This window comes from Microtus oregoni, unplaced genomic scaffold (assembly GCF_018167655.1).
Source record: "Microtus oregoni isolate MIOR12 unplaced genomic scaffold, Mior012 000027F_ref0000203, whole genome shotgun sequence".
NCBI lineage: Eukaryota > Metazoa > Chordata > Mammalia > Rodentia > Cricetidae > Microtus > Microtus oregoni.
This window is the reverse complement of record NW_024543086.1, coordinates 23,850,240-23,863,287: the sequence shown is the minus strand read 5'-3', so window position 1 is coordinate 23,863,287 and position 13,048 is coordinate 23,850,240. Positions and strand designations below refer to the sequence as shown.

Sequence of the window (13,048 nt, the reverse complement as noted above, 5' to 3'; positions counted from 1 at the left end):
ATTAAGTTCAAAACCAGCATGAGGAAGGTCAGTGAGAGCTTTGGTTCTGAAAAGTTCTGACTTGTAAGGCTGAAGGACTTGGAGCAGAGCCCTGGTGTAAGAGAGCTCAGCTTTGCATGCAAGACATGGAGGTTCCCCAGGCTGGAGTCAGACCCACACCGGCTGAAGTGAGCAATTATGTGCTCTGGCCATCTGCTCAGGGGTTGTGAAGGCAGCCATGTGTCCTCCTGCATGGACACCGGGGAGGACACTGATCGCAAGTCAATCTGCTTGAAATTGCCTTCTATGATCGGTGGGTAATGACTCAGGTAGGTCATGGCCAGGGACGTTTCTGTTATTAATGCATTAGCAGCTGTAAGTGGGCATTGATTCTGCAGGGCCTGCAGGTTTATGTAGTGGTGGGGAGAGTCTGCCCCTGTGAAGCATAAATGGTCATTGCTGTAGGAGGAGGAGGCAACCCTGAGAGGGCCATGTCCTTCAGAAAGTATGAGGGAGGCCCAGGGGAAATGTCAGCTACTTCTGGAAGGAGAAAGCCAGGAACTGATAAGGAGAGAAAAGGATATGCATGTGTTAGGGAACCACCTTGGCCTTCTCCCCCAGCTGAGATCAAACTACACACATCCTCAAGTTCATTGGCTTTGCACCACTGTAATAACTCCACAAGAGATGCCACTTAACGAAAGAAAAGTTCATGGGATTTCACAGTCCCTGAGATCTTGGTTCCTGCTCACTTGAACCCATTGTAGTAAGCCTGTAACAAGTCAGAATGCCATGGTAGGGAGGACATAAGAAAGAAAAACTTCTCACTTTATAGAAACCAAAAAGATAAGAGAGGAAAGGGTGGGAACAAGCAACAGTCCCTCAAGGTGGAAATCTCTTCCATTGCTTTCATGTCCTGAGCTTCCATGATCTCCTAAAAGACTATCCCTTATGAGCCTATCAGTAGCTCAATCCATGAGAGAGGTCAAAGTCTTCATGATCCAAAGGCTTACCAAAAGCTTCACCTGTCAACATTGCTCCACTGACCACCAAGTCTTCAACAGGAGACTGACATTTCAAATCAATACTGCATAACTCATGGGCTGTCAATGCATGTGACAGGGCAGCCCGTGACACTTAAGAGAGCCTGGATTGTTTAATTTGCTTAAAATTTTTATTTTACAATTCCATCATGGTTGAAAACCCTTCTCTTTCATGCCTATTCCTTGTGAAATCCTCAACATTCAGCAAGAATCCAACACTAAAATTCCCTTAGCTATTTTAGAAGGAAGGAAGGAAGGAAGGAAGGAAGGAAAAAAGGAAGAAAGGAAGGAAGGAAAGAAGGCATTATCAGAATATAACACACATTTCAGTGATTTAGCTAGCTGGCCTGCATCACAATAGAGTTCAGTAACTTTTGTTTTCCTTAACATGGAAACACTGAGATCCAGTGAGCATAGCCATCCTAGATGGGAAGACAGCTCAACGGCAAAGCAGTTTTTGCGCAAGGGTGAGGATCTGAGTTCAACTCCTCGGAACCTGTGTGAATATCAGGTGTGGCAGTGACATCTGAAATCCCAGTGCTGATGAAGGCAGATGGGGTTAGTTAAACCAGAAAGATTCAGGTCCAGTAAGAGACCCTATCTCAAGAAAATGAGCAGGGAAATGAAAGAGGAAGACGCATCTGGCTTCTACACAAATGTGTGCACACATGCACACAAATGGACATGTACACATGCATGCCATACATTTACAAATAGGCAACCAACATGATAAATTTATGCACAACCATGTATGCCCACATATAAACACATGTATACATATGCCACTTGGCAGGATGGGATTGTTTCCCAGTGATCCATGGGTTCCAACCAGTAGTAACAACTTTTGTTATCCTTGGCTAAAGAGCAAGCCCAGCCTAGGCCAATGATACCCCACCTCAGTTCCCCCTCACACATACAAAAAATAGGATTCTCTTGGTCATAGTAAATGGAAACCAATACTTGATTCCCAGTATGTTTGTGTCAAAGTCTGCACTTGCCTCCTGCAGTTGAAGTACTAGCACTTTCAGAGGGAAGGACACGGAAGTAATTGTCTACCAGAGAGAAACCAGTGCCATGCTTTAAATCAAAACAAGTCATCAAAACCCTAGAGGGCTCTTCTCTGTTTGCTTTGGAGATTCTCAAAATTTCAAGAGATCTGTAACCTTTTACTATTAAAAAAAATGGTTCTTGTTGTCATGACTTATTAACGGGCCTAACACTCAGTCCTGGTTTGATCCTTTGCAATTTCCACAGATGCCTACAGTTTTACTGGTGTTTTAAATAAACAACCAACAGTACCAAGTTGAGTGAAAGCAGCAAGTGACCTTATCTTTAGATTAAGTGAAGGGATTTAGCAAAAATATTGAGCTGACATTTTCCCTCTGTCCCCTGATTGGGAAGTGATAAATAGTGAAGCTAAACAGAAAGGTTGGACTTATTCTCAGTAGTTGAGGATATAGGTCTGGCTTCTGGTCTTGTAACTCTCTAATGCAGCAAGTAAGAACAAAGCACAGAAATGGTAGTTTATTAAAAAAGTAGAGAGTAAGCAGAGTGCCTGTGTTAGATGGGTTATACACTATCCAGCCCGTCTTCATGTCCAGGAGAAAAGGGGATCATTTCAGTGACCACACAGGACCAGGAGGGACAGCTGATGGTCACTCATTAATGATGTTTCCCTCTAACTTCTCTGGTGGCATACTTTCTGTTTCTTGTCTATTTTCTGAAGCCCACGTGAGAAGGGTCTTAGTTAATGGTCACTGACCCCTAATCCCTTCTTTCTGTTATTAAGTTGAAGACCTGTTAGTCTGATGTGATGTTAAGGGTCATGTAGCATAGATTAGGGAAGTGGATTGTGGCATTGGAACTGTGAGTAGCAATTAAGATAGTAAGCAGCACTGGGGATGATTCTGTTGGTGAAGTTCATGTCATAAAAGCACGAGACCTGGATTGGAAATCCATGGTACCTACATAAGAAGCCAGGAATGATGACAAACCCCAGTACTCTGGTGGGCATGATCACAGAATCATGCATATCTCTGCAACTTGATGGTCAATCATGTGGTCACACTGGCTAGCTCCAGTTTCAATGAGAGATTCTGTATCAAACAGTAAGGTTGAGAGGAACAGAGAAAGACACCTGGTATTGTCCTCTGACTTCTATACACACAGCCATGCCCTATAACCACACACACACAGAGACATGCATGCACACATGCATGGTGAACGTGTATATCTAAGATGAACCATGAGTATCAAGGCAAAGTTATAAGAGATAAAATGATGGAAAGTTAATAAGGTGTCAGTTTAGGTTTGCTCCTCCCTAACATTGGTCTTGAAATCTACTCTGCTATAAGCCTGCTGCCTAAGCTACTTTCCACCTCACTGTTACCAAATAGCTGACAAGTTGTGATTTAAATGATAAAGAATTCATTCTGGATTATTGTTTAGAGACACACTTCTCTATCCCTTCAGTCCATGCTTCTGTGCAAATGTCTGTTTAGTCCTCCTCGTGATGCACTCTTCAGTTGCTTGTCTGTTACAGATAAATTGAAAGAAAAACTAAGTTGGTTTTCAGGATAGGTGTTGGACCCCATAATTACATTTTATGATGAACAAGACTACAGCCATTTAAAACTCTTCTGTGTAAAAAAGTTTGGCTCAGACTAGATGGTAGGATTTAAGACCCACCATGGTTGACAATGTGTGGTAGTGGATGGCTTCATGGAAGTGGGAACATACAGCACGTTTTTAACATCTCAGTAGAAAAAAGCAAAGATGAAGAATTAAGCTAGAAACAAGTTTAGCTATGTCTTCCAAAAGCTACCTCCAATTAACTAGACTTTCACATTCCGAAGGCCCATACTCCCCAAAACTGCACAGCAGATGGGACTAAGTGTTGGAAGATACAAACCATGACATCTTCCTATTACACTCTTCTCTTCCATACCTTCTCCATTCCTGATGAAATTTATGCAAAATAGTTGCTTCTTTTCCTACTTCCTGTCTTTCCCCCTCACTTCCCATTCTCACACGCACATCCAATCAAAAAGGTCTCCAAATGCTTCATTCATGCAGGGTGGTAGCAAAAGAAAACCTGAGAGAACTCTATTTGTGCAGCAGCTTGGGAGAAGAGAGTGGCCCACAGGGAACTGAACAACTGGAGACTGTTGCTAGAAGGTTAGTGTCAACGTGTGGGAGTGATCAAGAAAAGGGCATCATTTTGTGTGTTATTCCAGAAGCCACGGGACTACCGCAGTTAAAAGCAATCCTGTCATCTGTCCAGCCCTCAATTACAGAAATGTCTTTCTCCTGTTGTGTTCTCTCTCCCTCTCCTTTCCTTCTCTCCTTCTTTTCCTTCCTCCCTCTCTTCATCTCTTCCTTCCTCTTCTCTTCCTTTCCCCTTCCCTTCTTCCTTTTCCCTTTGCCATACCAACTGATGGCTTCTGACTTCTTCCTTTGTCCAGCCTACCTACTCAGTTTTCAACTTCCTGATGGAATTCACTGTTGTTTCACAAACTATCTACACACACACCCTTCTACTCTTGCCTTCTTCATCAAGATTCTCATACTAAATAAAGAATGATCAAGAGGTCAGTCTTACATCCTGGAGATCAACTTAAAGTTGTTTTTTTTATTACTATTATTATCTACAACAGTCAAGAAACTGAGATTACATCATTAGAAGTATGAATTCAAAGATACACTTTTTTAAGTGTATTTGAAATAATCAGTAATAGGGGCTTGGGCTCAGTCCACTTGGTGGAATGCAAGGGATTTTAGTGTTTCAAAGAGAGATAGTAAACTATGCATATCATAGCTTTCTGAACAACTAAGTAGGTAATGATCATTCCTTGAGAATGTCGCAGGTTCAGTCTGTTGGGTGGGATCCAGCAAAAGGTATAGGCATAGAAAGTACCCAGGAAGCCTTCTCCAATAGGCAGCTTTGACTGCTTAAGAAATATGGTAGCATAAAGCTTACAAATGAAGCTCCTAAGATGCTTTGAGCAGAGGTGCCCTCATCTCCTGGATGCGGGGTGGAGAATAAGACTGTGTTCATCACTGAAGGATGAGACTCAAGTACCTGAGAAGAAAGTAGTGTCATGGGTGAGTGAATAGAATTTGATTTGCTTCCTTTTGGAGCCAAAAGTGACAGATTGAATGAATTAGTCACTGTCTCGTTGCAGAGACAAACACTCCAGAAAACAACTCAGAAAGAATTGTTCTGCTCACTATTTCAAGCACTCAGTCCACTATGGAGAGAGGACAGGGTGGAGAAGAACAGCTACTTCATGGTGGAAGGGGTTGGGGGGCGGGATACAAAGAGCTTCTCTTTTGTTTTGTCTGGATCCCCAGCCTAAAGAAGGTGCCACCTACTTCAGGTGGGTCTTCTCCCTTAGTTAATCCAGAAACACCCTCAAGGACACAGTTGCCAGAGATTTGCTTTCCAAATCTCCTGTATACTTCTCCATCCAATCAAGTTGGTAATCAAGAGAAGGAAACATTGAAACAACTTTCCCCCATTAATTAATTCACGGATTAATAACTGTGACACGGCACACGTGAAAGCATTATCTGACAGGTGGGAGAGGTCAAACAAACCTTCTGTTAGACATTAAATTTACAAGTTGTAGGAAATTGCTTTGAGGCCTAAGTTCAACCAATGAGCCTGCTAGCACGTGTTTCCCGTGACATTGTGTTTAGCAAACACATCACCCAGGGATGTAAAAAGACAGAAAAATAGACATTGGCTCATAGGAACTAGCTTTGTATACCATGCTCATTGGCCAATTGTATTCAAAGGACGCAAATGCCAAAGAAATGTCCCGAGAAACCTTAAATGCCAAAGGATAACCAGTGTTGGAAGAAGGAAATACAAGTGATTCCCGAAGCCATGGCAACATCAAATCTGAGATATGTGTCAAGGTCAGTAGGCAAGTCAGGCATATAAATCCAAGCCACAATAAGGCTATCCCTGGTTAGATTCCTGAAGTTGCTGGGGCAGTTTCCTAGCCAGCCATGGACCCCACGTTAGCAGAGAAGAGCACCCGAGGGTGCAAGGACATGGGCTACTCTTGCTGCCAGGGTACCTGCTCCCCAGGTGTGATACCAAATCGAACTCAATGGGATCTGGAATCACCATGGGGATAAATCTCTCTGGTCATGTGCTTGGGATTTCTAGATTAGATTAATTGAGGTATGAAAAATCACTCTAAATGTGCGTGACCCCATTCCATGAGCCAGGGCCCCAGACTGAATGAAAGGAGGAAGCTAGTGGGACACTGGCATTCATTCCTGCCCTCCACTTCCTGACTGCGGATTCAGCACAAGAGCTACCTTCCCCTCTGGCTGCCACACCTTCCTTTCCATGATACACCGTAACTTCCCACTTGAACCAATCCCTCCTCCCCCAAAGCTGCTCTTCTCTGGTGCTGATCAGAGCAACTAGCAACGTAACTGGTCCACCTAGGAACCAAAGAACCTCCCAGAACTCAACTCCTCTTAATGGAATGATTTTCTGGCCTTGGAAACAGACTGGAGTTTCTAATATCACAGGCACTCTAGTCTCGGGGAAAGCAGCTTAGGTGAGCAGTGGTTAGACACCAATCCTCAGCGTCTGTGTGCAATGAGACATTTCCCCTATCTCTTGTTCTTTCAAGTTTTTTTTTTTTTAAATTATCGTATCTGCTTGCTAGTACGTAGTAAGGAACAGTAAACTAATACTTCCTTTCCCTCATTAAACTGTGGCTGTAGGTAGGATACATCATCTCCATAAAGAGATAATGTGAGCGCCATACACCACTGTACTGATTCTCTCAGGGACCACAGCCTCCCCTAGGTCAGCAGCTTCCAGACCCAGCACACGACCTGAACATAAATTCATTTCTGAGAGGCAACAATTTGTATCATATTCTGAAGGCGAAGGCAGAGAGGGTTATGTTTCTTCTAAAACTCCATCCTTGAACACTTCATATTCTTATCTCTTGCTTGCTGTCCCAGCACAATGAAGGGAACAAGAGAAGGACGCTACTTGGAAGAAGATAAAGAAATAGGCAGGTTTAACTTGATGCTCTATAGCTCTGAACAGACTAAATACTCAATAGCTCCAGCTCCTTTTTACTTAAGAAACCGCTCACAGTTTTTAGGAAATACCAAAAGAGGACTTCAAATGCTTGACAAGATAGATGTGGCAGCTAGGGAATAGAGACGGAAGCTCTTTTACGATTAGAAACAAAAGCCTGGCTCTAATCCCCTGTGTGATACAAGCTTTAGCTGATCAGGGCGAACATTCTGGTGGAGTAAAGAGCTAACATGGCCAGCAGTTTGCTTCTCCTTGTCTCCTCCGCCTCTGCATTTGCATATGTAAATTCCACAGCAAGAAACACTGCCAGGCAATTCTACCCAGGGCTAAAGTGTCCTTGTAATCAGCTAGCTCCTCACTGGTCCAGAGTTCCCTGGTCTCCAGTTCCACCTGCTCACTCTGACATGGGCTGATGTTTCATGAACCAACCATGTTAGACTCTAGTGCCCTTGGAAGCCAGATATGGTAAGTAATGGAGGAAGAGCCACAGCTAAGAAAAAAATAGTTCCTTAGAAACTTTGAGAGTTTTCACGTCTTCCTTTCTTCCTTAAATGATAACAATTTTATTCCCAAAACATGTTATTCTTCAGCAGAACTACTGCAGAGGAAAACCCAAGGCAGATTTCTTGAGGTCCTAGACTCTGATGCTAGTGGATATTAAGGGAGAAAAAAAAGACGTGGGGAAATTGGGGAAAACAAATACTACTAGCCTCACCAAAATGAAGTTCTTATGTGCAATGGCAAAGGAAGACAGTGAAAAAATAATAACTGGGTAGAAACAATTGAAATTTCTAAAACATTCCCCTGTATCTTAAAGCACAGATTTTTCTTCTACTGTAGGTTTATATATTGTGCCCACAGGTTCTGGTTCTAAAAGTACAAAACATATTATCTTTAAAAGTCTCTGGAGCTTCACGGTCACCAACAGATCAGTGTGCTGGGTTTTCTTTTTGCAGTACTGGAGGGTCATTTGACCAGGGAAAGTGACACAGTCTCTCCTTCTGAGCAGACCACAGGAAACAGAAGGAACCTGAGTGTATATTACATGAACTTTCCAATTCTGCCAGTGGAGGCTAACCCGCTGACATGCACACCCTGCCCCACATTCACTAGAGGGCTGGGAGGCAGAGCCGGGACGATGCTCTACATGGCAAGCTCCATTCTTCCCTCTGAATCCAACACAGCACTGTCAAATGAAGAGAGCAGGTACGCAGCAAGGTTTCTGTGGGAACTGTGTGGCATGCAGAAGACAGCCTGCTAGAAATGAGACCAAAGACACAGATGCATTTATACAAGGAACACTGCAAATGGGTTGCACTTACTGAATGCTGAGCCTGATCAAGGAAGTTGTAAGTCCCACTTTCATGAGGTCTTTGAGCAGTTTCCTAGGGAAGAAAAGAGGAAGAACCATGAGAAAGAGGATCCATATGCCCAAGCTGCATTTGAATGGCATTTCTATTATCCTATGCGTGCCACTTCAGTTATACTAGCACTAGTTGCTTCTAAAACAGTCCCTGACTGTATTGTAAGTTTACTATGGTGAAGCCAATAGGAAAACAAAGACTAGGTTCTTTAATGTGTGTACTAAATCTTTACATTCTCCAGCATGCAAGGTATGACTATTTTGTCCATTTCAGGAAAGGTCACTGTGGTGTGGAATTCCCCTCTGTATGCTGTGAATACCATTGGTTAATGAAGAGTCTGTTTTGGCCAGTGACTTATAGAACAATGGTAGGTGGGGAAAACTAAACTGAATGCTGGGAGAAATAAGGTGGAGTCAGAAGAGAAGCCATGGAGCTGCTGCCAGAGGCAGACATGCTGGAACCTTGCTGGTAGGCCACGAGCCTCATGGTAAAATATAAAATACTGGAAATGGGTTAAATACTAGATGTAAGCCTAGCTAGCTATACACTTAAGTGATTGGCCAAGTGGTGATTTATATAACAGAGTTTCTGTGTGATTATTTTGGGAGTCTGGGTGGCCGGAAAAACAAACAAACAGCTTCCTACTATACCCTACACCTCTGGGCTCAGACTGTGAGTGGATATACTGCATAAAGCCTGGAACTTGATCACCAAATCTCGAGACATTCTTTGCTGCTCTTTCACACCGTGAGATCCAGGCCCTACACAGTCACAGGGAAGTTAGAATACTTGATATTCAAGGCTAATATTTTGGATTTCATGAGCTAAATTCAAAGAAGTTCCAAATTTCCTTTCAGCCCCAACCCTTTTGGGAAGAAAGGAGAAAAGCAGAAATAACTGAGAATATACAGAGCTATGCTGTGATAAAGGGTGGGTGGCCTCCTTTTCTTTCATGCTTTTTTTATTTAGGTAATATCTTTTAGCCAATGTGAAATCTCATAAACCAATGAACAAATATTCATTTACCCACCATTCACCCATCTATCCGCTTACCTACACATATGCATATTAACCCACTCATCTACTCGCTTATCCATCCATCCATGTACTATTACTCCTTATGTTTATCTACCATCCACCCGTCTATCCGCTTATCCATCAGTCTATAGACTATTCTTCCATCTATGTGTCTTTCACCCATCTATCCATTACCTATCCACCTCAACAAACATGAATCCATCCCAGCTTCCATCCATGCATGCATCTATCTGTCCACCCGCTCACTCATATCTACTCTCACTTCCTATTCATCTAGCCAACTACCCACTAATTCACTCACCCATCCACTTACTAGTCTTGCATATACATAACTGCTCACTGCCCCATTCAACCATGCATCTATCTTTATGTACATATTCACTCCCCCAATCACATGCCCACTCACCAATCCATTCATCTACCCAACACACTCACTCATCCACCCACCCACACATCATCTATTCATACCATCTGACCACCCACACTGATGCATTTATCCATCTGTTTGCTCACACACCAGCCCATCCTCGTGTGTGTGTGTGTGTGTGTGTGTGTGTGTGTGTGTGTGTATGTGTGTGTGTGTGTGTAGGGGTGTATGTCACCTGCCCATCTCCCACTCATCCATCTATCCACCATGTATCTATCTACCCATTCATCTATGCATCAATCCTCACATGTACATATTTTCTACTTAAACACTCACCACCTATGCATCCATGCATTTACTCCTGTGTCCCTCTGTGCACCCACCCATCTTCCCCCACATTCACACCCAGTAATTCACAAAGATCCTACTGTTGACCCCACACACACTGCCAGTCAGCAATTAAGAATACATATTGATCTTACAGAGGACCCTGGTTCAGCTCCTAGAACACATGTGACATATATCATTCCTAACTTGAGTTCAATTGTATGCAATGCTCTCTCCTGGCCTTTGTGCCCTCTTCTGACCTCTGAGGGCACGCACACAACCCACATATATACAAGTAGGCAAAACATTCATACTCATGAAATAAAATAACTAAATCTAAAAAGAAAAAGTAAAGGAAAGTAGCTTGGCAGGAAGCTGAGATCTGGAAGATAAAAGGTGACTAGGGGACCATGATCCTTGAAGAACACTTGAGACAGTTCAGGAGTGAACAGCCAACTCCCAGCATTTTTTGACCTAAGTAGAAAGACAGTCTGATTTCTAGGAAGAGTAGAACCACTTTGAACCCTTTGTATCTCTCATCTACATATGCAAATTTGTATGCATCCTCCTACTTATTAAAAGCAATTATCTCCGATACTCAGTCTCAAGCTTCCCATATGTTCCCTCCTTCCTGTAGTCTACTTATTTACGCTAACACCCAGCTATGTCATTTCTCTTCTGGCCCTTTGATCACATCCTTCTCTCTTTCTGAGCTGCCTCCATCTGGTCCAATGTGAACTCATTCTTCATTGGCCACCCAAGAGTGCTCTCTGGAGATATCACAGGCCTTTCATACTCTATCAAATCTTTCAGAGGTCACTGTGGCTGCTAACATGTTCCTTTATCAGAGCATGATTGCATAATCCTTCTCACCCTTTGTGGACTTGAACTACTTACGGCTAGAGAACTGAGGCAGGTTTAATTGCACACCATAGCTTTGTCATCTGGCCCACTGCCCAGGCACTTAGCAGCTGTTCTCCGTCTTGTATAGTCTCAGAAGCAATTCTTCACTGACCCAAAGCATTGCAGTACTGAGGAATAAAAGTGACCTCCATCCCGGAAAAGGTTTTCTCTGAGCATCATGGTCTCCTATTATATTCTGGTGTGTGGTACCCAGATAATAGCAATTAATTTTATGTCTATGTATGTCTGCTGCCCACATCTCACAGTTAGTTTTCAAACACACCCTGAAGTTGAAATTAATCTTACATTCCCTCTTTTTGCTAATAAGAATGTGTCAAATCTTCTAGGTAGGCTACTATAGAAAAGAAAAGGCAGAGATTATTGTTACGAGGTGAAACTAGAAATAGTCATTTATAAAGACACAGACAGAACAAAGAAACAAGATGTTCTCAACAGATCCAGTGGAAAAATACAGACTGGGTGTGTGCATGTGCTTATGCATGCATGTACATATGCATGCATGTGTGTGCAAGTTCGCGTGTGTGTGTGTGTGTGTGTGTGTGTGTGTGCAGATGAAGCTATTTGTTCATTCATATGGAGGCCAGAGGTCAACCTCAAGTGTCATTCTTCAGATGCTCTTCACTGTTTTTTTGAGACAGTTTCTCTTCATTGGCCTGGAGCTCACCAATTTAGTTAGGTCGACTGTCGAGGGAGCCCTGGGGATTCACCCATCTCCACCTTACCTCTGCGGAGATTGCAAACACGTGCCACCATGCCCAGCTTTTTATGTGGGTTCCAGTGACGAAGCTCAGGCCCTCATGCTTACACAACACAACAATTTCCTCATTCAGCTAGTTCCATAGCTCTGCTTTCTTAACTAATGTTTTTGTACACTCCCTAAAAAGCAATGGACATCCAGGGAGAACCTTAAGCCTCAGAGGAACTGGCTGGATTTTTATCCTACAGAGACCACAGAAGAGAAGAAGAGCTCATGTGGGGAAACCTTGGAACCCTTACCAGGCATATTGGAGGTGAATGCACATTCATGCATTAGCCACAGCCCACTGCACTCCACCCAAATGTGGGGACAGAGCAGAGGCATGATTGCTTCCAAGACACTGCTGCTGGTGAGCCAGGCTGCCAGTAGCTACTTTAATGTCTAAACATTTGGTTCCTGTAATGTTTTCTGCTTTTATAGACTCTGCTATCCACTGCCTCTTGGATGCAGAGGTGCTGCAAGGGTATTTCCTCCTGTCTCTATTCAGGCTGGCACTCATAGTCTGTCCAATGCCACCTGGCAACCCTCACAAAACAGATATTACTACATCATTTGGATCTTTAATCAACACTTCTTGCTTTATTCCACATTATTTTAGGACATTTTATTTATTTCATTTTATTTTACACCTTGCATAATATACCCCTGGACCTCCAGCCTTACTGTTTATTTATCTGAGAAAACTTGTTCCCATTTTTGTGCATCCATTAATTCTAAAAGTGACTTCACCTGCCACAGGGAGGTCACACATGCTTCGACTTTGACCTGGGGTGCTGGTCCCACCTAGTCAGCTTTCACATGTCACTACCTCCTTATGGAAACACCCTGCAGAGTGGCCTCAAGAGCCCATTACCTTTCCTTCAGAGAACATTGCAAGTTTTCATTTTACATTTAATTTTAAAAGCATGCCTGTCCGCCACAAGTTGAATGATGGCACCGGCAGCATGGTTTCTATACACAGTCTCAGTTCTTGCTCTGATAAGAATGTCAAAGATAGGAGAGGCATTTGCCAGCATTCACCAAAGGCAAGAAAATCAGGAATACAAAGAAATCGAGGAAAAGGAGAGAGAAAGATGAGCTCGGTCCCCCGAGACAGCCAATCTCTGTGTGAGTGTGTCATGTATACAGGTGCATGTGTGTGTAGGTACACAGGGTGTGTGAAGTGTCATG

General features: G+C 43.1%; 1 protein-coding gene across 17 annotated transcripts in view; it reads right to left on the bottom strand.

Annotated features, from left to right (window-relative positions):
- Rbfox1 (RNA binding fox-1 homolog 1) overlaps positions 1 to 13,048 on the bottom strand; it is a 2,144,901-nt gene that overhangs the window by 1,233,172 nt on the left and 898,681 nt on the right. For all 17 annotated transcript variants that reach the window (XM_041676152.1, XM_041676159.1, XM_041676174.1 and 14 more), the window contains one exon: positions 8,424 to 8,486. In XM_041676152.1, the coding sequence (XP_041532086.1) occupies positions 8,424 to 8,486 (63 nt within the window). The remainder of the gene's footprint in view (positions 1 to 8,423; positions 8,487 to 13,048) is intronic.